This window comes from Pogona vitticeps, chromosome 4 (assembly GCF_051106095.1).
Source record: "Pogona vitticeps strain Pit_001003342236 chromosome 4, PviZW2.1, whole genome shotgun sequence".
Taxonomy (NCBI): Eukaryota; Metazoa; Chordata; class Lepidosauria; order Squamata; family Agamidae; genus Pogona; species Pogona vitticeps.
Window position 1 is genome coordinate 83,253,528 of NC_135786.1, and position 27,859 is coordinate 83,281,386.

Below are 27,859 nucleotides of genomic sequence, written 5' to 3' on the forward strand. Positions count from 1 at the left end.
GCACAACCCAATAAGTTACATCAGCATCCAGTGATTTTGTGCATCCAGTGACAAAACAACAATAGTCAAATGGTTGGCTGGAAACATGGAGATTTGTGTGCTGGGACTGTACCTTAAATAGGTACCACTGTGTTGGGAAGGTAATGGTGTTCCTTGTCTAGTTACGCTGGTCACATGACCACGGAAACTGTCTAAAGACACAAGCTGGATACATGGCCTGGAAACAGGAATGAGCACCGCCCCCTAGTGTCGGACATGACTGGACAATTGTACCTTTACCTTACTGTGCCTTTATGAACTACATTCTATTTATTTATTTATTAAACTTGTGTGCCACACTGATTAGTGGTAAACACTACATTGGGTGGTTTACACCTCAAGTAAAAAAAAACAGAAATAAGTAAATCATTAAATAATATACTAAGAAACAAATACCACATATAAACAAAAGACAAACATCAGCTTAAAATCAGAGGAGAAGCAAATGAGGGCAAATGATGAGCTATTCAAACTATATTAAGAGAAGGTTCTTGCAAAGAAAATATCAAATCATCACAGTCAATTAGTGATAGACAAAATACAGCAGGACAGCCATATCTGTGGGAATACCTATGGTTTTACTTATCCACTGCCCAAAAATATTAAATTAAAAAAAACCCAGAAACATGTTTTTCCAAGGTGTATTAGCAAAACTGGCCACTAGAAGGAAACAGAGAGTATACTATATATAGGATTTCTATATCCGCACTTTCCAGCATCAGTGAGGGGACTTGGAACTGATCCCCCATGTATACCACAGTCGTCCTGTATAATTTAGCAGCTACTTAATGTTGGTGATGCAAATCCTTCTTCTCTGAAACTCAAGAAAATCTTCTTACCCGTCTAGGATCTTTCTTGGCCATATTTCTTAGAGCCAGTAATGCATTATACTGAACCCTGATATCAAGAGAAGATGCAGCATTTGAGATGAACTTCCGGATAGGCTTCCAGAGAACAGGCTGTCCAACGTTTCCAAAGCACTTCAGAACCAGGATCATTCCTTCCACATCAGATTCTCTCACTGCTTTATTTGCAAAATCAATCAGAAGCTGTTTTTTTAAAAAAGAACAAGAGTCAAAATCATGTTGGTCTCAGGGTTAGATGAAGCCCAGAGGCAATGTGATCTAAATCCAGAAACATTAATGTGCATGATGTTGTGGTATAGGACTGAAACCACTCACAGAAAAGAACCACAAGAAGTGGAATAGACTATGAGTTTGTGCTGGCATGTGGATGTAGGGACATCTGGCATGACCAGCATCTTATGCTATTCTACTGGAAATTCTGTTTTCTATCCATACCAGCTGAATTGGCACACTTCGATCTAGTTGTAAATCTGTAGTTCAAATCATTATGCTCATGAATAAAAATCTGCCGTTAAATTATTAATAGATTAAATATCACTAGCAGTGACCTAAAGTACATAAGATGGGGTTTCAAAAGGAGGTGCTTTGACTGTCTTTTTGGAGGGAGGGAGTGAGAGAAGAAAGGCAGGATAGAAAGAAATCCATCAAATACAGTTCCATGTTGTGATAAAGCATGAGCTTCATTTTATCCCAATGGCTGAATAGCCCAATAATATTTGTTTTGGTAATATCACTCTGTGGGGTTTAGTGACATTTTGCTGAATTTAAGAGGTCTTATCCAATGTGTTGTTGCAATAACTTACTGAAATGTGATAGTGTGAACACCATCCTGCTCCCCTGTCCTTGATCAGGCAAACTTAAATCTATTGATAAGAAAATGTGACTTGCTTAGGAAAGGTACGGGGCAAAAGACCCCTGTGGAATGTTGTTTCTAGGAAAACCCACCATTTATTAATGAATAAATATGAATATCAACCAATTTCACAAGTCAATATGTATTATCAATAATATTCTATACAAGTGAAGATTATATAAAGGGCTGCAGTCAGTGCTGGAATTCTGCTCATGCAGTGATGTAAGTTGGGGAAAGGTCTGTTCCCACTGCAGTTCATCAGAATACTGCCCCCTAAACACTCAAGTGGACTGGAATGCGAGAATGCATTAAAGCAGTTTTAGACTGTCGTATCCAACACAGACTGTTAGAAGTGAACACAATAATATTGATTTCCATGATATCTTTGAGAAATGTCTTCTCTGGGCAATTTGAGATACTTATGCTAGATAGCACAAGACAGAATTCTAGATATGTGAGATGGGAGAAGAAGAAAAATCAGAAGCTTAAAAGAACTTAGATGAATTTATAGTAAAAAATTCTGGATAGAAATGTGAATGCTTAAATGAACAAACAAACAAACAAACAAACATGCCAGTGTCTTATAACTGTTTCAGACAAACATGCTATTGAAGAGCTAAAAAACAACAGCACCCCATACTCTGTCACCCCCTCCCTATCACATTTTTGTTTCACCCTCAGTGTTGGTAGTCAGTGTGGTATGATTCCACACCACTGTGGAATCATACCACACAGAGTTTCATATGAAGGAATTTATCTGTATGAAAAAAAATAAAGATGCTTCTTCTGATAGTTCTTTAAAAAAAGAAAGTTCCTAGACATAGGATGAGCTAGCCTCCTCCCTTTTTCCATCCTCAGAGGAAAACATGTTATGAAAAGCTGACGTGATACCTTGAGATATTTTTCAGGGCATGTGAGTGAGGCGGAGCAGTATCTGTGAAGTAATGACGAATAGGCCAAGAGGATCGATGTCCGGTAGAGGCTACTGGGTCCTTTGAGAGCTTCGGTTGCAATGATCTGCAGAGAGAAGAGTTGGTCGCTGACATAATTAATCATCACAAGGGCAATAAACAGAAAGGAAATGTTTTGCAGAGATTTAACATATGCATCAATAAAATTAGATGCAAATGCATAGAAACACATGGGGATTAAAGCACAGTCAGTACATGTAACAGCTTTGCATCAACGTAGTGTTCCACTTAGGGATGAGAACATCAATGGGTTTTGATTTCACCAAATTCCTAATTTCTCTGGTTGCAAGTTAATTTCACCTGAAGTATATATTAATTTGCAAACATGACAAAATCTGTCTCAACGTGCAAATGTATATGTGCATTGGATATGCATTTATGTCCCCCTATGACACACATTTCTGTATAAACATTTCTTACATTGAACTTTTGTTGAAAGCATGTGTTCTAACAATAATGTGCTTTGTGTGCAGTTTTGGTTATTACGGACATTACTGTGAGCATTTTTCCTTAATGTACACATTTTTGTGCACATTTTTGGAGTTGCGTATCAGATACTGGAATGCAGTGTTTTGCAGCTCATTTAGAAGTCTGGCGGGGTCTGAATTAGGTAGGATCATGCCAATGTATGGCCCTCATGAATCTATCCTCTGTCCTTAAGGTTAAATCAAAAAATAGTTCCGACTATAGCAGACCTACTGAATTGAGCCTTCAATGAATCTTTCAACAGGTAATTTCAATGTCTGCTCTACTCAATGTTACTAACATTGAATTTAAACCTTTGTTAGAATGGTTCCCAGCCTTTCTTCCAAATCCAGTACCCAGATCTCAGGCAATTGTTGGCTGAGGTCTCAGGGAATTCCTATGCTTCTCTAGGACTCCAGCAACACTGGGGAAGGAGATACTGTAGTTTGATTTCTGTGTGTCAAGCAGTTTCAGAGCTTATGTATGTATCTACCTGTAACAATTCCCAGGAAGCTCCAAACTCACTGTTCCTGCATATGCAACACTTACTTTCTCCCAGCCCATGCCTGCCCACTTCTGTGATGCCACAAGGGGTCCTTCCTTATACCATTAAAAGGACCATGATCTCAGATTTTAGTCTCAGAATCTCAAAGAATAAGATGTGGCTGATTTGGCAGCCTTGCTTACAACATATTAGTGACGTTATTCCAGTCATCGTTATACAGTAACTACTTTCTCAAACATATTAACATTAAATGCCCCACAAGACAGACGAAGGATGGGTTGCTTAAAGTCCAGGGAATATATGGCAGAGGCAACATTTGAACTAGAAAATGTTGGTTTATTTTCTTCACTGATATGAACACCAGAGCTCAAGGTGCAAAAATAACTTCCAAGGTTTGACAAATTGACTTGAACCCAATCAAACTGATTTAAAGGCAAAGAACATCTATGACAGCATTTTGAAGTTAACAAGACCCATAAGATGGATCACTCTCTTGGCTTACAGTGTCATATGAACATATTACTGATATGTTCATATGACACTGTAAGCCAAGAGGGTGATCCATCTTGTCAGATTTATAGGAGACTGGCTGACTTGATAAGCTTGCTACCATTTGTGTATTTCCTCATCTAACTTTGCTTTCCACCCCCCATAGTTTTCAACATTGGCAGGCTTTCTTGTCTGCAGATGTGAAGTTATGCAGCCCTGTGATAGAATTCACGATTTACACAGCTTTAATTGCTGAGGGCTGGAGATGTCCATGGGCTGGGCCAGTGACCAAGGTAGCGTGGTTTAGTCTATTAAAAGAGATAGGACCAGTGGGAACATTTAAGTGTGATAAAGGTGAGGGGAGATCTCTCTCTTTCTTCCAGAAAAAAAAAAGAGCTGACTACAAAGAAAACATGTGGCATGATTAAAGCTCTATAAGGACATGGAGAATCTACGTGACTGGTGAGCAATGCTGTTTTAAACTTAGGTACCTTTGTCGTCGTTTAGTCGTTTAGTTGTTTCTGACTCTTCATGACCCCTTAGTGACTGGCAAATAATGAAGTCATGCTCAATTGTCCCACCCAAGTCTTTTTTTTAAAGTTCTGTTTGAGAAATGACCACAAGCATAGGACTATGATGCAATTTGTATTTTTACCATAGCTTCTTCTACTACTTCTTGAGATGCATTGCAGAAATGGAAGAACACGAGCAAGGTCTGTGTTGCTTCAATGCTGCTGATTTCTTGCCTCTCCATCTTACGCCTTATGAATTTAAGTGCATCTGCGTTACCAACAGTAGCTGCTAGATCCATGATAAGACGCCTAGGGAAAAAGAAGTCCCAGTCACATCCAAGTTCTGATCACTAGAATTGATATTATTCAGTTATGCTTGATGATAAGAAGTTATTCCCGTATTAGCTTACTTATATGTTGGCTTGCTGGAGTACTGTTGAAAGAAGGAGTCAAAATAATTCTTTTCTTCTGCTGTGCGTAAAAGTTGGACAAGCTGCAGGAATCTTATTCCACCATTATCTGGGAACTTCTCATCTGTGTGCTCTGCCAGGTATTCTAATCCTTCCCTAATCTGTTAGATAGACATAGGGGAAAAAGTGGTGGGGGAAGGGAAGAAGGGGGGGGGAGAAAAATAACTTGTCAAACACTGATTTATCCTTCTGTGAAAAAAAAATATTGAAATTGTGTTAAACTTCCATGTGCATGTCCAGAGTTAAAGTTTACCTCTCTCTCATAGTCCTTGGATTTGGGTAGCTTGACAGGAAGCAGGGGGTTTTCCTTGGTTATATTGTACAGAAGTGGCCCACATTTCTTCAAGTTTGAAGGCACTAGTGGTAAATCTGCTTGTGAATCTCTATATATCAAACTCTGCCTGTTGAAGAAAGGCCCAGTGACTTTTAGAACAAGAAAACCATGACAAACAATCAAAGCTATTTCTGTTTCTTAGTTTTTTAATAATAATATTCTCCACTGAGGAAACTGTTTTTTGTTTGTTTTGAGAAGAAAAATGCAGATCTGCCGCACCTTTGTTCTTTATTTGAAGCCGTGGGTGCCATAAATATTTGAACCTGAGGGCTAAATCCAGTTGCTAGCCCTATTTGGAACATATTCTTTGAATGACTAAGACTTCCTAAGTCCATGTTTATATCAATCCCATTGATGCAAAGAGTCTGCCTCTACTGGGTTTAGCCTCAGTTCCTAGGCAGAACATGATTTTAACTTTCAGAATTTCTATACATATACAACATGGGTTTTCCATTTGTTTCCTGACTGACTGGTGAATTATTGCCAGAATGACTTAAGGAGAAATCATAGTTCACATTGTTCATGGAATGTCACAACATTATTGAAAGGACTCAGACCATGACAAGGCTTAATTCATGTACGTAAATGGCAGTTCCATTTTGGAAGAAAGGCACCTATAAATTAGAGTAATAAAAATAAAATAAATGGGCAAAAACCAACCACATAGGAGACCATTAGCCTCATAACACCAGCATGGGCACCTGATCTGGATGGGGAGCATGTTCTGGATCAAGGTTTAATTATTACTTTCCCAACTTAGCAAAAATAGCTACGTAGGTTAAAAACGTTTATTTAAACACACGACTATTGGTCACATCTTGTTTGGCCCTGAGGGATTTTTCTTGGTGCTGTTATTCCCCCTCTCCCCAATCTCCTTAACAGAGTTTTTCCATGCTTCAAATTATCTTACAGCAAGCGGAACATTTATGCAGTTTTGGTATCAAATACTGTTTGTGTTGGCTTTTGAGATACATATCAAATAATACCCATTTGAAATAAACTAATCAGAAACTGGCAACTGCTGCTAGCAAAGATTGGGATATTGCTGCACCTGTTTCAGATTTATAGCCAGCCATAACAGTGAAGGCCATTTGGGTGGCTTGTGAAATGAAAGTCTAGCAAACAGGATACAGTAGATGTTGAACATTAGTCTCAGAGATTTTGACTGGGTTATTTACGATGATGAAGTAATAATACATTAACACAATTTGTTGCACTGGAGCATTTATGTAGAGGTATGTTACCTGGCTTCCATTTTGACACTTCCTCCATTTAAAGCATTAAAAGGTGTGAACTGCCGGATTTCCCAACTGTCCGCCTCCATAATCAACCTTTCATTCTCTCTTTTTTGTGCACCATTGATTGTATAGTTGGTTAAAACTGAGGCCTGAATATTCTTTTTCATATTCATGGAAGAAAGTAATGATAAGGTCATTTAGAAGCATTTAAACATACTCATAACAAGTGTTGTTTGATAAAATTACTCTGTTATTATATCTCTTCCAGAATCTCCCAGCTATGATGGCCATGAGATTCTGGGAAGTATAAGCCAAAAACAAACAAACAAAAGAAACAACAACAACAACAACAAAACATCAAAATCTTCCACACTTTGAGGGTAACTCCAGAAATGAGCATTCACATAATGGAAGAGTATGCAATAATTCTACATTAGTAATTTTTTACAATAGGGTTTGTTAACTGGCAAATCACAAGGTTCAGTCCAGGATTTTCTAGGCCTTAGGGTTTTGTTGGCTTCAGAAAGGAGTTACATATCATCAAGTTGATACTAACATATGATGACTCTAGTAGGGCTTCCAGGGTATGTGATAGATTTAAGGAATTATTTTACCAGTCCTACTCCCAGTGAGTTGCCATGGATGAAGGGGGTTTGAAGCCCTATTGATGAGTTCAAGTTAACACTCCCTCCACCATTCTCTCCAGGTCTCAGCACGGGGATAGGGAAATAAAAATGGATGACTAAGTCAAACCACTGGTCTGTATACTTTAGGATTCTCTGCTTTGACCAGAAATGGCAAACTGGATTTTCGGATAGCAGCCCTTCTGAGACATACCAAGGGATGCACCTGAGGGCTGTCACATGTAAACCACATGCTCTGCATTACAGTCTTTCCAAAGAAAAGAGAGCATGTCAGGGAGGGCAAAAAGAATAAACCTTTTGTCCAGTCTCCTATTTTCCAATCTTCTCTTAATTCGCATAACCATTTTGGACCATAAGAAGACTCTTTCTGGGTCAAACTAAAAATGCATCTCACCCAGCATATTGTTTTCCATAGCAGCCAGAGGATGCAAAGCAATTGAAAGCCAGGAAGCAGGGTTTGGTGACAATAAAAGCCAGCCTCCCCTTTCACTGCTCTTCTTCAGTTGAGAGCATGACAGCTGATATTTAATAAAAAAGGTGGTATCAGCCAGCCATTCTTAACCCCTCCTGCCTATTTTTGCCATGGGCATAAACACAATACGAAAGAAATACAGTCTGAAATCAGGAATGTATAAGTTGCACAATGAACCTTATAAGGTGGTATGTGAAGAACTGTTTCCCATCTGTGTCCCCCTTCAAATGTGCCAGGGGGCCATATAGACAACGTGGTCTGCAGATGAGACCTCCTCTTTCTTGGGTTTCTGTACAGTGTCCTTTTGCTCTCGGTGCACTTGAAGATAGCTAGAAAAAGTCATAGAGGAGAGCAACCCAGGAAAGGGCTGGTGTCTCATGCTTCCCTTCTGTCTTTGCAAAAAATCTTTTTGCCCTTCCAAGCCAAGAATGGCTAGAAAAAGCCAAATCAGAGTGAGTACCAGAGGAGGGAAGAAATGGTCGTATGAATGGAGTCCATAGGGTTAGATCTTTTCCTCTTGTCTTTCCATCTCTGTTACATTTACTTTGTTAGAAAAAAAATGCAACTGAGAGCAGTGGAATATGTAAGAATTTCTTCCGAGGAGGGACAAGCCACACTATGGCAGTATTTTTTACCATATCACTGCCAGCTTTACTGCCATTCCCTTTCTCTTTGTATATAACTTGTGACAAGATTTTAAAACAGCAGTCTTCACATTGCTCTAAGGGCTCTGCCACTGAATTGCTAGCAATACTGGTCAGCATCATATGTAAACAGATCATGTGGATCTACTTTCAGATGGGAACAGATTGTAGTAGTTTGCACCCATGCATTGCACTGACCTTTGGGCATTCTTCGCATGGAACAGCATACGAAGCACCAACAACTTTTAATGGCATGTTATCACACTTGGTCAAGTCCTTGAATTTGGTCATGAAGATTGGGCTGGCCTTCCTACTATTTTGAATAATGTAGGTTGTGTTGCACTCTCCTTCCGTACCATTCTGCAAAAAATGAATAAATAAAATAATACAGACAGGTTCCTATGGAGCTCATTCTTCCTGCTGTGCAATTGCCTAAAAATAATCTCAGTCTAATACGTGCCTTTAATCAACCTCTCAATTTTTTACTCTTTTTCTTACACACATTTCTTGTCAAAGACTCAGACATGGGCTTCTGCTGAAAGATCACTGGCAAACCCCGACAGACTTCAGTCAAGTCCTGACTTGTCCCACTGGGAAGTTCCTGATTCATTTCCAATTAGAGCTTATAGTATATGAAGCATAATTTGAAAATTTTAATAAAAAATGTGGTGCAATAATTTGATCAGTCAGAATTAAACCTCAAAAGCAAGAGATTTCAGAGCTGGGGCTGGCACTTTGCCCCTAAAAAATCCCATTACACCTAATCTACAACTCACACATTCCTCCGTTAGAAGCCTTAGAATTATAGATGGGCAGATGTGCTATAAAAGTGACAATAATTAAGTACAGTTGAAGAGATGAGGAACCTTAACTTTCTTTCTCACATTAGCAAGTTTCACTCAGATCTATAACATTAAAACACAATTTTGTATTCATCAGAAGTGCAATCTTCGTGTATGCTTAGAAAGTTTCTGCTAAGTTTAAAAACTGATTTTTTTTTTCTTCCAGGGTGTTTCAAGTCTGGAGTCTTCCATATGCCTTCTGCTGCCCATTAGTTAATGAGCTAGTGTGCAGCACTCCAACTCTTGTCAGTACTGAACCCAGCATAATGAGGGCTCATAATGAAGAGTTTGCCTTGAAAGAACACTTTGGTACTTTTATAACACCATCAGTTCAAACAGCTCCAACAGTGGTACTTGTACTTCTCCTGGCCTTCCCAAGATTACCTAAATTGGTCTTCTGTTTTCCCAAAGAGCTGCTGCCAGGTTGGCAGGGCCCCTTAGCAACCCTTCCTCCATTTTGAAAAAAAAATAGTTTGTGGAGGGTAGCAGAACTGTTCACTTTGCTCCTGGCCACCTCCAGGACAGGGAGCAAGTGAGCAGCTCTTGCTGTTGAGGTGTCATGACTGGCTCAAGCCTCCAAAGAGCAACAGCTAATTGGGTGGGTTCCTTGCTTCTCTTTTTTTCTGAGAGAAATCGTTCAAATTAAAATGGCACACAGCTGTAACCTTGTTAGTTGGTCCCTTCTTTGTCTCACGTACATGCTGCTGCAGATATCACGGAGGACTGCTTCCACATAGTTCTCTTTCATGACCTGCTACTAACACCACAACTTTCTTACTTCTGCTTAATCTTTTTCTTAGTAGATATAAATGATAATAGGCTAGATAAATCTGATGTCGTGAAACATTGAATGTAATCAAAACTGTACACTGGCTGAGCCCTGATTTAAGGCAGCTTGGCCTTTTTATGGAAGCAATGCTGAAGCAGTTACCTCAGCATGAAAATTAATACTTTATCGGTAGGATCAAGCCACAAATACCATATAAAGTTTTCTGATGCCTCCTTAAGTCAACTCAAATTGTGAAGAATCAGCATGGATATAAAACCAGGCATAATGTGATCACAAGGAACAGAATATTGGCCATAGTCTCCAAACTAATTTTCTAAATTAAATGTTGATGTTTTAAAATATTTGTTTTCTGTATTAAACTAACTCTGTCTTGAATTTTGCACCAAAAAGAATTTCAAATATTTTCAGCAATCAATGTCTGAATCAAAGTTGGCATAATGAATGTAAATATATAAATGGAAACACAAAATTAATTGCTATCTGTAGTCAAGAATTCAGTACAAGCATATTACAATTGAACAAGGTGTGCTCCTAACACCAGGCTTATTCTGCAAGTCAGTTTAAGCCCAGCTTGATTTATTCTGTAGGACATTATGGACAAGATCCAATGATGTTTTTCTGCCAGAATTAGCACCCTCACTTCCTGAAGTTCTCAGAACAATCCAGAAACCTGCTCCTGAAGGCCAAGAAACCCTCTGGAGCAGTTTTTTGGTACCACCAAGATCTGCAGCAACAAAGGAAGAGGGAGAATCTCCTGATTATGATGACACTGGATATGGAATTATGGATATAATGTAGCCACTTCTTATTTTTGTATGTGAAACTCAGGTAGTGAAGAGTTTCACATGGCATGCAAGTTAGCAGATTGCTGGGGTCAGAAATATCTTATACTAGAGCTAATTCTAAGATATACACAATAACATTATCTAAGCTCCTCAAAGAAAGTACTGCTGCTCTTTTCTTCTTTCTAACTTGTTTAAACTCCATCTCAACAAATAGCCAGCCCAGAAACTCTACAGATATTCTATTGAGGGGCACCACAAGTCAGATTCCTTGTTTGTTCTGCCAGCAGTATCGACATCATTGAGATAAATTGTCCTGCCTTCAGTTGTGCATGCAAAATCTCTGAAAATGTATATGAAGAAAAAGCAGTACATTAGCACTAAAGACACACTTCAAGACTGAGTTAAGTACACTTGGGCTACAGTCCTGTACATGCATACCTAGCAGTAATTCCCATCAAATATCATAGATTTGTGCTGTTAATCTTCTTTGATTTCCATGCTGCTTGAAAAGCATATTGCGCCTTTTGATTTTGGTCTGCATCAGAACTTAGGAAGTAATTTATTTCATTGAATTAGTTACAGTGGCTGGAATACTGCTGGTGTTTTGATAAAGTCTGCAAACCTTTTTGTGGCTAATTGGTCCTATGTGGGGGTGCATCTTGGTTGTGCAGTTGGGCACATGACCAGGTACATGACTGCGTTGTCAATTCAGCATCTTGTCAATTAGCTGTAAGTAGACTTCGCAAGTTACACAACTGTGATTTAAACATTAGTAGGATACAGGGTAGTGTTTGAAATATAACCCATTGCCATTAGTTTTTGAAAGTGTTGAAAAAGTAATTTGTTATGCTTATTACTTTTTTCTCATTTTCTATACATATTTTTTTTTAAAGAGGATGGTAAGACAATTTCTGTCAAAATGTCCCTAAAATGCACCAAAATGCCCTTTCAAAATAATTTAAATTTACCTTGAAAAGGTTACTTGAAAATGCAGCTACACAGGAACACACTCCTATTCCTTATGTTAGTTTTGAAAAGTAGCTTTGTTATGTTCTTATTACTCCACAAAGTAATGAATTACATTGCTCTGAATGTGGTACTTCCAGTCTCTGCTCTGAATGTATTACACCCCTTGATGGTGCAATCTGGAATTGTTTTCCAGATGCTGATTGTGATAACAAAGTACTGAATTTTATGGGATTACAGCCTGAAAGGACTGCCCTAATCCCAACAAGGCAACTGGAAATTGAGCGTTGTTGAAACATTGCTGGCACCTCAGTCACAGATGTGTACATTGGCAACTATTACCTGGCTCACCAAGTCTGCAGTCAAGGGATTGCAGCTTATAAACAGAACATACAGCCATAAGTGGTCCATATGATAAGAGGGAAAACAAAAAAGAATAAAGCCGCATAATTACTAAAATCTAGATTTTACCTCTCTTGAAACATAGTATGTCTGGTTAGCCTTCAGGTTGTAGTCTAGTAAATTCAAAATTCCCTTGTAGAAGTTAAGGGCAAATGTTGAGACTTGATCTGGAGCCATGAGATCAGTAACACGGCCATTCTTGTATTTAAATGTGATCGCATCCTTGATCTGTGCCTTATAGATCTCTGTCAATCTGGGGCACTGAATGAAGTGCTGCTTGGGAAATATGCCATTGTGGTCAAACCCTTCAAATGAGTGAGCCTGCCGGACAAACAACAAACAAATACAAAGAGTGATTTTCCTGTTAATTCTTCCTTTCCTCAAAATATCTGTATAGGTGCTTGAATGTTTATCATTTGGATTTTAAAAGGAAAAGAAAAAAAAGATGTGTTCTTGTTTAGACTTCTTGAATACACATAAAATTCTACTTTTATCCTTGTGTTTTACCTTTAACAACTGTACCTTAAGACATGTTATTTGTAATAAAAAAATGGAACAGGAGGGAAAAGAAACTCTATTAAAGATCTGAAGTTTCTTCATATAATGTGCATCTCCCATAAATTATCTCTCTGTCTAAAAGGAATGAGAGAACAAGTGAAACAGAAAAGATAATATTTGATCATATGTCACATTGAATCATGTGTGTTATTAACACTATTTCAGAACTAATCCGTATTCTGTTTTTCCTAACCTCCAAGATATGTACTTGGCTTGTCAGGAAGACAGTACACAGTGACTTTGGACTGTCTCTGCTAATTTATAAAGCCAATTCTATGGTCATTGTACATCCACTTAGTAGTTCAAACTAGAATAGACCCATTAAGTCCATTTAATGTACTTAAGTGTTGTCTCATCACTCAACAATTGATTCAGTAGCTGTGCTCTACTTGGGACTAGCAATTGGACTTGATACACTATAATTTAGAAACAACTACAAATTGTACAGGTGTGGACACAATAGTCTGGGTTTTTAATCTATAATTCAGCAAGCCAGTAATGAGTGTGGAGTCTACATACTCCTCTCTTGCCCCTACCCTGCTTGCCTCATGTATTGGCTTGGACATTTCCACCATGGCCTGTTTAACTACAATTCTTCAAGCCTGAAGAGGGGAGCAGTTATTTACTCCCAAGCTGTTCAAGCAACAGGCCTTCTGGCAATGAGTGATTGACTGTTAGGGGCAGGTCAATGAGTTATTGTGAAACTTATCATGAGGAAAAGCATCAAATACATTAGCACTCCATGAGCAGTGTTTTTACATTACATCTGTCTATATGTTACTATAGCTGGCTCAGTGAGTTAGGTATCTGGCAGTGGAGCCAGAAGTTAGGAGTTCAATTCTTCACTAAGCCTCCCGAGAGAAAAGCCAGCCTATGCAACCTTCAGAAAGCTGCATAGTCTCGAACAACATCCAGAAAGGAGTGATAAACTGTTTCTGTCCTCAGGCTAGAGCAGGCTTTCATACATTTCAAACCTGTTTTTGTGTGCCCATAATGGAAGTGTTGCTAGCACAACAGTATCATGGTTGGCACAACCAAAAGACAAGTTTACCTGTTGCTCTATAGGGAGTCTTTTTCTACTTTTCTGCCTTCCATTTAAATAGCCACATGACTTTTTAAAAGTGCCAATGGAGATCTTTAAGTATGCTAAGTGGAACACAAGTCTTTGCTTCTAATCTGCAGGTATTGAAATGGTGGTATATATTGAATTATGAAAAATTTGTAATGTTCCTCAGCTTTGTGCAAACTGTTGGTGTACCAGTTAACAAAAAACATCCAATTACATAATTTCAGGTGCAACAGATTGAGAACAATTGAACTGATCTAGCAATAGGATCTGAAATGAAACCCTATTGTCTTCCTGCCCACAAAGAAGAACAAAACCTTGAAGCCTGCGGTTGGCTTCAGCCTAGTGAAAAGTATCTTCTCTAGTGTGAAAGGAATTCAGGCTACTGCATGAAAAAAATGTGGTTGAATTCTACATGCATTGTGAAAGTGTGCCTCCAAATATAGTTATCCCTCCCCACAAAAACCCTTAAAGTATCACAGAAAAAGGGAAACATTCATATCGGACTGATTATCTTACCAACAAAATCTTGCGATCTGGACCAATATTGCCTATGACCAGCTTACATTTGACTTTTATTCCAGCACTTGCAAATCCTTCTTTTTGAAGTCTATTCAGAATTTGATATTCATAATCATAACTGTCAGCATTAGCAGGGATTTCTGGGGAGAAAATACAAACAAGAAATATGATATGCTATTAAGCATATCTAAACTGTGAATAATCTTTCCAAACTGAACACATTTCTTATTTTATTTCTTCAGAAGGATTAATGGGAAAATACATACGTTGTTCTTGTTGCTGGCAACCTGTAAGATAAAAATAGAAATTAATATATAAAAATATATTTATTAAAGTGAAAATTTATTTAAATTTCCTTTGGAGTACAAGATATATAATATTTTTTAAAATGTTGCTTTATTCTGTCAGAGCTTTCAAATATTCCCTGATCTTAATTTGCTAGGATTCCTCCATAATTTAGGGTTTTTTTTTTCAGGGGGGGGGGAAATCTTAGAAACATACCATGGCTCAAACATAGTTATGACCACAAACTACTTTAGATTTTAGTTGAAGATATCTTATTTGCTTTGTGATAGATAATAAGCACCTACTTACTTTGTGACATATAATAGGCACTTAATTTGCTTTGTGATAGATAATAAGCACTTACTTACCCACAAGGGTTAACAGCAGTGCTAGAATTACGACCTTCATTATGGAGAGGGAAGGTAAAGCTGAATGGGCTAGTGGGAGCTCTTTTTATAGAGCCGTATTCAATCACATGTGCATTTTGGAAACCTTCCTGATGAAACAGCAAATTTCAAGTTCACTGTTGACTGACCAAATGATCAATCATTTCTTGGGTCAGAATACTGCAAAATCATCAGGTGCTTTTGGCCCAATATATAACTGACATAAGCGAAGAAAGCAAAATTTGAAATTATGGTAAATCATGATTCTTGTAAAAAAATGAGTTCAGGCAAGAAGTTGAGACTTGAGAAAAACAGAGAACTGCCTCATTTAATTTACTGTCATTTGTTTTGCTGGATAGACACTGGTGTCAGTTATCAAAAGATGTCATTTATACCACGTGTATAACTTTCTGGGTGACTTCCTTATAGTCTAAGACAGGGCAGAACCTCAGATGTATAGCCTGAGAAAGTAATTTTCTGGATTACATCTCCCATAGATCAGGGAATTCAAGAAATTGAGAGATTTAGAAGCTCAAACATTCTTAAGCTTTCTGGTGGCTACTTTCAGTGTATACTGTATAGCTGAACAGAGATAACATAAAATCGTAGAATTAGAGAATAATTGAGTCAGAAGATGCCTACAAGGTCTCTCAAATCCAACCCCTTGCTCAACACAGGAATCCAAATAAAAGGATATCTGCCAGGTGGTTGTCTAAATTTCTCTTGAATGCCTCCAGTGTTGGAGTACTCACCAGTTCTCAAGGTAATTGGTTCCATTGCCATACTGCTCTAGCAGTTAGGAAATTTTTCCTGATATTCAGCTGAAATCTAGCTTCCTGTAGCTTGAGCCCATTATTATGTGTCCTGTACTGTGGGATGATTGAGAACAGATCATTTCCCTCAGTATGATAGCCTTTCAAGTATTTGAAAAGTGCTATAATATCTCCCCTCAGTCTTCTTTTCTCAAGGCTAAACATGCCCACTTCTTTTACTCTTTCTTTGTAGGGCTTCATTTCTAGTCCTCTGATCATCCTTGTTACATCGTTATGTTAACAAGGAGGGAAAAATGTGTGTTTTTTTGGTCACATTTCATCCAATGATTCACATGGTTGTCCCATCTTACAATTAGAGCTGTTCACCATTTGTGGCATAACAGCTATAAGGGACTTTTATTATAGGCATCTCCACAGATCAAGATATCAAGATAATACAAAAGATGCATTTTGGGATAAAATATATGTGGAATGTTGTAGTTGTGAGGAAAAAAGGCATTTTAAATTTGAAGATGAAAATGGAAAGGGGGTGGAATGGATGTGCAAATGAACACATATAAGAACACCACTTACCGACTGGCAACAGACTCATTTGTATGTACTTACCTTCCTGAGGTGATCTGCATGAAGAAACCTATGACTAAATCTATGCTTGATAGTACTGAACACACCTGAGTATTTTTAACCAGCAAGCTAAAAACAATGCAGAATAACAAGGGTAGCCTGGAGAGAGCCCATGTAGGAGATGAAACCTACATTTACATTACAAGCATGCAGTGATTGATTTTCAGACATTCAACCTCTAGAGGTACTTTGATGCTATCTGTTTAAAAGGCAACACATCACATAGGTCAATATTACTAATTTTAACACATTCACTTTTACCCTACAATATTTTAAATAGAAGATACACATTAATATCTTGCCACGGACTTTCCTTGCATAATAGCAAAGTCAATGTAACAATAATGTCAATTTTAATTGATAGAGTTTTATACAAAACAATCCAATTCACATTTCCTGGATGAATACAGAGTCGTCACACTTCTATCATTTAAAGCCAAGTCTCAGCTCAAAAGGACCATCAATATTGTGTTTAATATATATATAAACTTAAAGTGCAAATACGAGTGTAACTTTTGGGTGAAAGCCAGGACAAAAAAAAGTTTATTTTATGGTAAGGTATGTAAAATGTTAATATTCATGCAATTAAAAAAACCCAACACAAAACAGGGAGGAATGGGGTTTGGAAGGAACTTGCACAAATCAGACATGGATTGGGCATAGATTGATCTTTCCATCTCTATTTGAAATGAAAATGCTCCTTGTTCAAAAGATAGGTAGACAAAGAAGAAAGTTTTTCAAGCTGCTGATTCATTTCGCATATGAAGGATAAAAGAAAACTCAGTGGGTTTCAGAAGCCCTTGCTTGTGAACTTATTTATTGGAGGGCCTAACAAGCAGCTGTTTCTCCTCTATAATGATATTATTCCATTTACTTGGAGTTGTGTCACCTAGCTACAGGAATAATGAAGGTTATTATTGCTGTGCCAGTTCACCTGAGTTCTGCTGAGAGCATGAAGCAAGTCAGCTATACAAAAGAAAAGGATGCAGATTTGCAGTGTATAATCAAGAGCGCTACTCAGCTTAGCAAAAGCCATGCTTTTAAAGTGCTGCTCTTGGAGGGGGTCAAAGAATAAAAGGGAAAGGGGTGATAGCATTGAAGAAAGCTTGAGGACAAGGCCAGGAAATGTGTAGTTCTCCAGTACATCTCTCATCACCCCCAGCCTGCACTGCCGAGGGTGAATGACAATAGGTTTTGCAGTCTAATGGCTTCTACAGGGTCACACATTCCCCATCCGTTCTTTAGCTTTAAGAAGCATCCAGAATTAAAGTGGCCAAAATTAATTCAATATCAGTTTTTCGTTCTACATTTATGAACAATTGTTGTGCGTTTTGTAGATATTCTTCTTACGTCCTAATATTATTCTTAATTATTTGCTCTGTAGGTGGCTCATTATCAAAGTTAGAATCCATACAGCCTGTTTTGGGGGAAATGCACTTGGTTCCCTGCTTGGTTCACAAGCAAACTCTGATTTTAAAAAAAGACTCCTTATAGGGAATCAGACCCTTGGCTCCTCTTGACCAGCACTGTCAACTCTGACTATTAGTAGGTTTTGAGGATTCTTTCCTATCTGGAGATCCCTGATATTCCCCAAGGATGGTCTCCCATCCAAGAACCAGTCAACCACAACCCCGGTTAGATTCCAAAAATAGAGAATGCATGTTTGCATGAAATGTTGTCTTGACAGTATGGCAAGGTTATGTATTTGTAAGGGAAATAATAATGTGTGTAAAAGGAAAAGAAAAATATCCTAATGTTAACAGCTCAAATGATAAGAAGGTTGTCATTTCAGACACCCAGGAGTCATTAATCTAGTCTAAGATACACAACAAATGTCATGATGCCATTGACTTCTGAAATATATGGAGCCGGCAAGTGGTGATGGGGCAGAAAGAAAGCTGAGAAGAAGGAGGAGGGTTAATGAGAAGAAAAGGAGAGCAGAAGGCCTTTACCTGTGCTTGAATTCAAGCTGCCAGGATTAGTTTGTGAGACATAACAGTGGAGTGACCATATGGGTTTTGGGGGAAGGGAGCATGTCTGATGGACCTGTTGGGCTTTTCAGCAGCTGGACTTGAACAAAAAGCAGTGCTTCTGCTGATTGGGTCCAGAGTACCTGAGAACAAAACAAAATCCAGGGAAGAGAATCTTTCTGGACATGGTTTCCGCCCATATATTTTCAAGAGTTGTTGTCAAAAACAGGAGATTTCTCATTGATTGGAGGAGGGCAGTGAATCTGCAGAAGATTCCTGTGTAGAATTTATGGAATATAAGTACAATAGGGCACAGAAAAGAGCTGATGACAACTTGCTCACAGGAGAATCCCAGGGAAGGAAGCAAAAAAGGCAGAAAAATCTCAGAGAGAGCTGATTCTACACTTCTTCCAGTAACACTGTCAGCTTTGTTGTTTTTGTGCATGTTGTGTTTTCTACTTGGAACATTCATCCCTTCTTTCTGGATTGAGTGCATAGTGGATATGTTTACTGTTCTGAGAGATATTGATTTGCTCCATGTATTATGAATATATTATATGAGATGGATAAGCCATTTACAAGGAATCCGTTGCTTTTTTTCTAGGCAACAGAAACTAAGCTTCTGAATGCATGAAATAAAATAAAATAGAAAAAATAATGAATAGGGAACTTCACATCTCCACAGTAAAGAACTTAATTTGCAGAAAAATTTGCCACATGGAATTTCAATGCACGGAGGGTAGAGTAAGAGAGAACATGATCCCTGTTTATGCTTATGAGGGCTGCAATGAGATAAGGGAGGATTCTTTGAATGTGTGTGATACTCGGTCCATAAATGAAACATGAATGTGGCCTAATTAACCTAACAAGAATGATCACTTTCTCTTCTTTTGTTGCCCCAAAACATATTCCCCTTCTCTGGTAACAGGAGCCTTATTATTTTCTGCTGGACCGCTGCTGATAGTCTCACTGTCTCCTTGTTGTATATTCATGTTGGTAAGTTATGGTGCAGTGAGACCATTTTCATACTGTTAATATGCTGTCCAACAACAAAGCAAGGATTAGCAAAACAGCTCTCAGGGAATAGAAATATGCTCACATGGATACAGATAGTTTAACATTATGAGCTTATTTATCCTGTTCCCAAAGAAAAGTTGAAGCACTGTCTGTTTTTCATATTTTATGCTTAGGTCCTAGAAAATTTGAATTCTTCGGAAGTCATTCTGAAGAAGGATTTGAATGTTCAGCATAGGCCCCTTAGCAGGTTTAAAGAAAGTTGATTATGGGCACAGGAGACATCTACTGTCAATACTCTTGAGAATGAAGGATTTTATCTGTTGGATTTAGTGAGCAAAATTTGGTTGGATCAAGATGCGTGCTACACTTTACCCTTGTGAAGTGCCTATCAAACAATGGAGTTTATTTTTACAAGCTTAAGGAATCCACCATAATTCAAGGTACTGTATATACATGGAAAAATACAGTATATTGTGACCTTGCTTCCATCTTTATCTTCACCATCATGGTCATGATCCTCTTCAGTTTATTGTGTACCACTCTTCTCTTGGTGAGCCATGTTTGATGCTTTTTGTGACAACCACATAAAAATGTACAGGGTATAATCATTATTCTCAAGTACTGGGTTTACTCAAGCATGTTCAGATATCTTCACCTTCTGTGCGATCATTCATTGCCTGCTAAAATGGGTATGTGTGACTTTTGATGTGGGTGGATTATTTGATGATCTTTTTCTTTCCTTCAAATATGACTAGCCCTTGGTTCTGGTAGATTTAAAAAGGACTTTTAAAATTGGCTACCTCTTTGTTCCTGGGGCCAATGCAAAATTTAACTTTAAAGCTCTTACTGACTTGAAATGAATTTTAAAACCCTCATTAACTTAAGACTCTAGTACTTGAAAAAGTGTCTCCTCATATCAAAGAATTTCTGTCTGCTCTCTTTCTTAGTTTTTATTATTTTGATCCAGGTAAACTGCCTTGAGATATTTGATTAATTGTGGTTTATAAATATTTTGGGAGAGCCAGTGTAGTACAATCAATAGAGGAGGCCTGGGTTCAAATCCTCACTCAACCATGGAAACTTACCAAGAGGTGGTAAAGGTAGATCCACTTCTTGGAAATCCTACATATGTTGGAAACCCAATGTTGCAATTGACTTCACTGTACATAACACAGACAGAAATAGGCACTTAAAATATATTTTAGCATATTCTGTAATTCTTAGACATATGAAAGCTACAGTAGAGTTGTAATATCAGGCTCAATTCAAATTTGCTTAGCAATGGGGGAAGATGGTAAAAATGACATTTAGGAACTTACATCACTAGGTCACAATGTCTCAGTTGATAATAAAACTAGAATGTTATGTGAAGACTGAGCCACTGATTGCTCTGCCTGTACAAATAAAAGGAAAATCACTAGAAGATGGTAAGGGTAAAACCACTCCTTAAAACCCCACATTTGTTTGAAACCCTTCTTAATGGCCCATAATACACCCATACAAATGCACACAAACAAAATATATTTTAGTGTACTCTTTAACTTCTATTAGACATCTAAAAGCTACACTAGAGTTGTAATACCTGGTTCAATTAACATTTGCTTAGAGATGGGGAAAATGATAACTATGATGCTTTCGATCTTAAAGTACTGGGTCACAGTATCTCAGTTGATAAGAAAATTAAAGTATAATAAGATAGTGGATGCCAGGACAAATAAAAGGCATGAAGGACAGAGTGACTGTAGGTCATAGGTCAAGCAACAATCTTTGTATAATATTAAGAAATAGCACACAGTGGACATTACATGGGAATGAGTCCTCCTGTGCTTAATCAGAGACATGTAGATGACATTATAATCTTGAAGAGTAAATACAGGCACATTTGCTGATAAGTCGTGCTGTTCCTTAGTACATTGTTGTTATGCATGGATTTGGTCTTACCTAGGGTGTGTTGAAATGCGTTGAAAACAGGGTCCACCCAAGATTTTTTTTGCCTGAGGCAAAGGACAAGAATACGTTCCTTCCTCCATTTCTTATTCTCCATACAGATGCTGACTAGACTCCCACCTTAGTCCTTCATAATTCTCAGCCACCAGAATAAGAACAATTGCCTTGAATAGGCTTTCGGTATTTTCTGCCCCATGCAAAGTCTAATGTTTTGAGAGCCAACAGCAGGATTAGAATCAGTGTTTGAGTTAAATGCCTGCATCTCGTATTTACTGAAATGAGAGCTCAGTTTTCTGCCTTGGAAGGGGCCAATCTTCTGGCCATCAAAGTACAGTAGTTTGGTTCTGCTTAGCTTTCATGGGTCACAAAAAAAGGGGGATGAGAATTACTATTATTATTATTTGTTTCGGCAAACAGGAAAAAGCAATGGACATTTGGGACAATGTTTGTCCCATTTGCTTTTCTCTGTTAAAAAACATTGTATGTGGTTAGTGTCTGAAAGCCAGCAATGCTGTTTAAATGACAAGGTACCTGGAATGCCTGCCTATCTAGGCTGAATTCTCTCACTGCAGCTCGGTGTGACTTGGAGTAATTAAAACATCTTGTGCTGGTACATGATGAGATGGCTTTTTGTTTTGACCATTCTTAAGGGCAGAAGATGAACACAGGGGATCAGAGCAGCTTGTCCTGTATACACAGATCTGGCCTCCAACAGAAAGGAAGATGGGGATTGCTGCCTCCATTGTACAAATGGGGCAGTTGTCTAATCTGTCAAAGGGTAAGGACAGCCTTGTCTCAGTGAATATTATTTTTAGGCCAATGCACATCCTATTGGAACCTTCTTCTTACTAAGAATTGGAAAGCAGTGAAAATGAACAAAGTTCAGCTTTTAAATATACCTGGTGTTTATAAGGATAATAGACTGGTGCAAATATGGCAAAACCTCACTCAGATAACTTCAGAAGATATGAGATACCATGAAGAGAATATCAGGTAGGGAACAGGTCTTATATTACAGGTATTTTCCAACTATGGGACGTGGTGGCGCTGTGGGTTAAACAGCAGAAGCCTCTGTGCTGTAAGGTCTGTAGATCTTCAGCTGTAAGATTGAATCCACATGATGGAGTGAGCTCCCGTTGTTGTCCCAGCTCCCACCAACCTAGTGGTTCGAAAGCATGCAAAATGCGAATAGATAAACAGGGACCACCTTGGTGGGAAGGAAACAGAGTTCCATGTCTAAGTCGCACTGGCCATGTGACCACGGAAGATTGGCTTCGGACAAACGCTGGCTCTATGGCTTGGAAATGGGGATGAGCACCACCCCCTAGAGTCAAACACGACTGGACAAAAATTGTCAAGGGGAACCTTTACCTTTACCTTTTATTTTCCAACTAGGGACTTTGGGGAATTGCAGTCCAAAAAGTAACTTTTCTAAAGACATCCTAGGATGGAAGAGCCTGCCTATTTTGAACAGAGTATAGGCTCTTCTCCTTCCCAGCCATTGGAACCTGAGCAGGAAATATAGTCTGGATGCTCAGCCAGCATGACATTACCTGATCTTGGTTGCAGAAGGTTGCCATGGGCTACCTCCCAAAAGCGAAGTTCCCATGTATGGCAACCACCAAAGGAACATAGTTATAATCAGAAGGATAAGAACAAGTACTGCTTGGAGGAACTGTTCTAGCCTTTATCACACTGGATGCCTTACATTTAGTCCTCTTTGTAATATTCCATAATACAGAATCTGCCATGTTTGAAGATGAAAATATATCAATTTGGTACATTTCTTGGGTTGTATACCATTATAGCAGGAGCCTTATCTGCTGGGTTATGTTGGCTCATATTGCCAATTTGTGTATATGTGAGGTTTAGAAATGTAATCTATTTGAAATTTTTGTCCATTGTACATCACAAAATTATAGGTGAAGGACTAAAATCACTTCATTGGACTGTTGCAAGGCAAAGGTTTGTGATAAATTTACTTTGTTGGCAGCTGCATCAGAAATGTCTTTTCTTCACTTGTAAGTAAATTCAAATTAAAACACATCTGCACCTTTCTTTGAAACTGGTTTTTGCTGCCGCCTGCCATCATTGCCAGTTTTCTTCCCACAATGCATCTGTAGGAAATGGCGTGTACTTCTTGGAGGAGGAGGAGGAGGCAGCTGCTGTCGGAGGCTGCCATTTGTCTCACTAGGAAGTCCCCTGAGAGGAATGTTTTGTCATAATGTGGTGTAATTGCAAAGGGACATGGGAGGTTTGGGGCTGAGGAATGACAACCACCGAGAGAAGTTCTGCGACCACCATTTGCCCCAATGGCAAAACCAGGAAAGGAAAAAAAGGGTGGAGAGCCTCTAGTGCTGCTGCTGTCACAAGATTCTCTCCTACATACAATTAGATACACACACACGCACACACACAGATTATGTTGTTTAGCACAGTAAATTGTACTCTGTGAGGCGCAATGAATCTCTGGAGATTTGGTGGGTCAACTCTTCCAGACATTGCATCGCTTCAAATGGGCCTAGCCTAGTTGTGACTTACTATGCTAAAGTATGTCAGAACTAGAGCAGGCCCATTTGAATCAACAGAACTTATGGAATACTTACTTTATCTCCACTGGTTCCATGGGCCTAATCTAGTGCAATTTACTATATGAAGCAACAGATCTTAGAATAATCTTGGAACAACCTGAGAACTGCAGAGCTGGGAGGGACCCTATGGACCATGGTGTCCAATCCCTGTCAAGAAGGCACAGTGGGGAACTGAACTCCCAACCTCTGGCTCAGCAGCCAGAGACCTTAACCACTGAGCTATATACAGCAGTACAAGATTGCAGCCAGAGAGTCCCCCCACTGAGCCTCAAGTTGACTCTAAAACACAATCCTGTACTCTGAGGCTCTTTTCTTTTTAGAATTTGGAAAATCAAATAATTAGTAAACTTTGTGTTCAATGTATCTTTGCTGTCCCTGTGGCAAGGTAGTAAGTACTCTGTAACTCATCCAGAAAGGTCACACTAACCACAGGTCATCATGTAGATAAGAGGACTGTCCTGTAATATCAAGACTTGCAAACAGTTAGTGTGGTCTTTTACATTCAAAAGCACAAAACCATCTGCCGATATTTCGGCTACTGAGCCTGCCCCGCTCCAAAATGTTTCCCAGTCTTCTGGGGCTTAACATGGAAAAAGTTCCAGTGTATTAATTCACCCACTGTACTCCTGTGGTTCATAATTGTTTATCACCTGGACACACCACAGAATAGATTGCATACATTTTCTTGGTGAAGCAATGGTATTTACTGAGACCCACTGAAAGAGGAATATACAGGTTTCTTAAAAGGAAAAGAAGGGTCCCAGTTTTCTCTCTTGCTCATCCCTGATATTTCTTCTATTCTGAAACTTTCCCGGCTTCCCCTTTTGCATGATGCAGGCCAGAAGAATCAAGGATATAGTGCTAGCGGACCATCTGTTCTGCTCTCGTGAATACATGGAATGTGGTTTCCACTAACCAATCTGTGCCTCCAGGAAGTCATCTTTAGCTCTTCAGAATGGCTGACTAAAAGGCCCAGAATGGCAAGTATCTTCTATATGTCAGCGACTTTTCTTTTTAGAAACCAATGGCACATCATTAAAAGCAGAGCAGAGCTCTCTTGAAAAATAAAAGACACCTGTTTTCATAACACAAACTCTTCTTGTTGTCGTCATTGTGTGCATTTATGGACACAGTGTATCTCTAAAATTTTGCCTCCCTCTTTTAAGCGGGTGGAGCTTGAGCAGGAAAAACAGTCTGGGATCTCAGCCAGCATGAGATTTAATGATCTTGGCTGCAGAAGGTGGCCATGGACTGCCTCCCAAGAAGTGAAGTTTCATGTATGGCAACCACCAAAGGAACACAGCTATAGTCAGAGGGACAAGGGCAAGTTTCGATTGGAGGAACTGTTTTAGCTCTTATCATACCAGATGCTTTATATTTAGTCCAATATCAGGGTGAAACTAAAAGGACTTTCAAGGTAAGTGAGATATTTAAGGAGTAGTTTTACCAGTATCACACCCCTGTGAGTTTCCATGGCTGGGTGTGCATGTGTGGATTCGCATCCAGGCATTCTGGGTCCTCGTCTGTCACCCCATCTATTACACTACACTGGATATCCTCTCTTAATCTAAATGTGACAAATTAGCTTGCTTTTGTTTTCTGATTGGACTTCAGGAGGCGAACATGGACTTCATTGGTAAGCTTGACTTCTTAGGCACTCAACTTTGAAGGAGCTGCTGACCCAAGAGGAAATTGTTGTAGCAGCATTGTTCTTAATGTCTGATTTTGGGAAACATGCATTGTTTTTCATGACTTGGGGGGCCATTACTTGGGAAAAAGACTGTAGTTGATCTAACAGATAGCTCATTAAGCTATGGGAGTTACATCAACTTTAATATCTCTATATATCTAAATGTTAACCTACTATGTAGGAAATAATATGACTTTCATCATTATTTAGATCAGCTAGTTTGAATTCTAATTATTTTACATTCCATCCCTCACCCAGATAATATGCCCACTTGATAAACAGCTTACTGCTGAATCTAGATGTGGGTGTGTTCAATTTTCCTTCAACCTACTGTTATAATTGCACAATTTCCAGTGCTACTAGACTCCATATAGCCTACAGTCTTTCATTATATCCTTGCCATGAGATCCACAAAGAAATGTCACTTGAAAAAAAAAAGGGCCCAGGGCACCATATCTTCAAGATGCCTTGTAACTGCAATTGACAGGGAAAAAGGAGAAACTCAGATACGAAATGTATCACAGGAAAAGAAAATCTGCTTTACATGAAAGCACATCAGCAACTCCATCTATAAATTCTCATTCACCTATGGGAAATGTATAGGAAAAGATAAAGGGGAGTTAAGGCAGAGCATATTCTGGTTCTTAGACAGCCTCTGAAGAAAGAGTAACAAATGCAGTATGTTAATGAGGCTTGGAAAAGACAGGTGCATTAAAGCAGACTTTCGGCAGCTAGAGTAGTCACCTGGGAAATGAGAGAAAGAGAGTGAGCAAGAAAATAAGAGGAAACAAAAGGAGACTAGGCCATCAGATCAAGCCTCAAGAAGTATTCAGCAAGTAAAACAATCCATATATTTGCAGGTTAGTAGTTAAGAGGCTTTAAAGGCTGTGAGCCTGTCTATTGTACTTCTGGAGCCACTGAGCAATGGTTTTGCTCTTAAAATCTGAGATTAAAAAGCCAGCGAAAGTTGCATCAGAAACTCAGCTGGAAACAAAACATTGAAAAGGTAAGAGCATTCTACAGGTTTTAGGCCTGTTGTTGCCAGTATTGATGTCCTAGATGGTGCGGGACTAGATTTCCCACCACCCTGCTCCGTTGTCCACCATGGCTGGGTTTGTTTTGCGGAAGATCCTTCATCTTTAAGAGAGAAGCATTTTCCTCAGTGGCTCTGAAAGTAGGATTGATGACCTTTTAGCTTTTAAACCCTCTTAATTAATGCTGTGTCTTTGTTTTCCAAACATCTGGGGTTCCAATTTTGGGAGGTGCTGTTTTAAATAAAATATTAAGATAAATATATTTTTCCTAGAATCCATCTTCTTGAGCAGAGGCAGGAATCTTGACCTAATGTCCAAGAGTGCTTCCATCAATCTGACACAATGGGCTTATTGCTGCTCTTTTGACTGCTTCTCAGATACTCCTCTCCTTTTTCTCCTTCTGTAGGTTTGTGTTTGTGTATGCGCGTAGAGAAGGGTTGGGATGGCTTAGAGATGGCGGTATTAATATACAAATATGAATACTCCCGCACAGGTGGACATAACAAGGGTCCAGCCCCCCTGGGGCCAGACCATCCACCCACCTGTCCACTGCTGCCACCAGCTCCATGCTCCCTTCCAATTGCTCTGGAGCTCACGGTCAACTAGCCACTCCTGGCAGAAGGAGGGAAGACAACTGATGAGTGGCTAGTCGACTGCGAGCTCCAGAAAGGGAGCACAGAGCCAGTAGCAGCAGTGGACAGGTGAGTGGATTATGTCCACCTGTGTGGGGTTATTCGTATTTGTATACAAATACCCTCATCTCTATGAGGCAGTAGCTGAAAACCAGTAGAGAGTTTCAACAAGAGCAGGTGCTCTGAATCAATGGAACTTACAGAGGAGTTGATTCACCGAATCCCCACTGACTCAATGGCCCTGGTCCAGTTGTAACTTACTATTGAATTTTTTTGCAAGTGTTATGCATCATTTTGGCCTTCTTACCAGGAAGCTGGGAATTTTGGATTTTCTATTGGTTATCATTTTAGATACCCAGGAGGGGGCAGTTATTAGAATGTCAGATTGTGATTCTGCAGACCTAGGTCCAACCCTTCACTCAGAATCAAAACCCACTGGGTGAACGCGGGCCAGCCAGAGTCTCTCCAGCTGAGCTG

The 27,859-nt window shown here is 39.0% G+C and overlaps 1 protein-coding gene across 1 annotated transcript in view; it reads right to left on the minus strand.

The window, feature by feature from the left end:
• The window catches only part of LOC110089474 (vitellogenin-1), a 53,195-nt gene extending 25,698 nt beyond the window's left edge, over positions 1–27,497 (minus strand). Inside the window, exons 1-11 of the mRNA XM_020812572.3 lie at positions 15,087–27,497; positions 14,700–14,720; positions 14,431–14,573; positions 12,357–12,608; positions 8,701–8,862; positions 6,749–6,900; positions 5,424–5,571; positions 5,111–5,271; positions 4,844–5,009; positions 2,650–2,775; positions 879–1,088 (exon numbers count right to left, since the gene is read on the minus strand). Coding sequence (XP_020668231.3) covers positions 879–1,088; positions 2,650–2,775; positions 4,844–5,009; positions 5,111–5,271; positions 5,424–5,571; positions 6,749–6,900; positions 8,701–8,862; positions 12,357–12,608; positions 14,431–14,573; positions 14,700–14,720; positions 15,087–15,126 — 1,581 coding nt within the window. The 5' untranslated portion in view covers positions 15,127–27,497. The remainder of the gene's footprint in view (positions 1–878; positions 1,089–2,649; positions 2,776–4,843; positions 5,010–5,110; positions 5,272–5,423; positions 5,572–6,748; positions 6,901–8,700; positions 8,863–12,356; positions 12,609–14,430; positions 14,574–14,699; positions 14,721–15,086) is intronic.
• Positions 27,498–27,859: the final 362 nt, after the last annotated feature.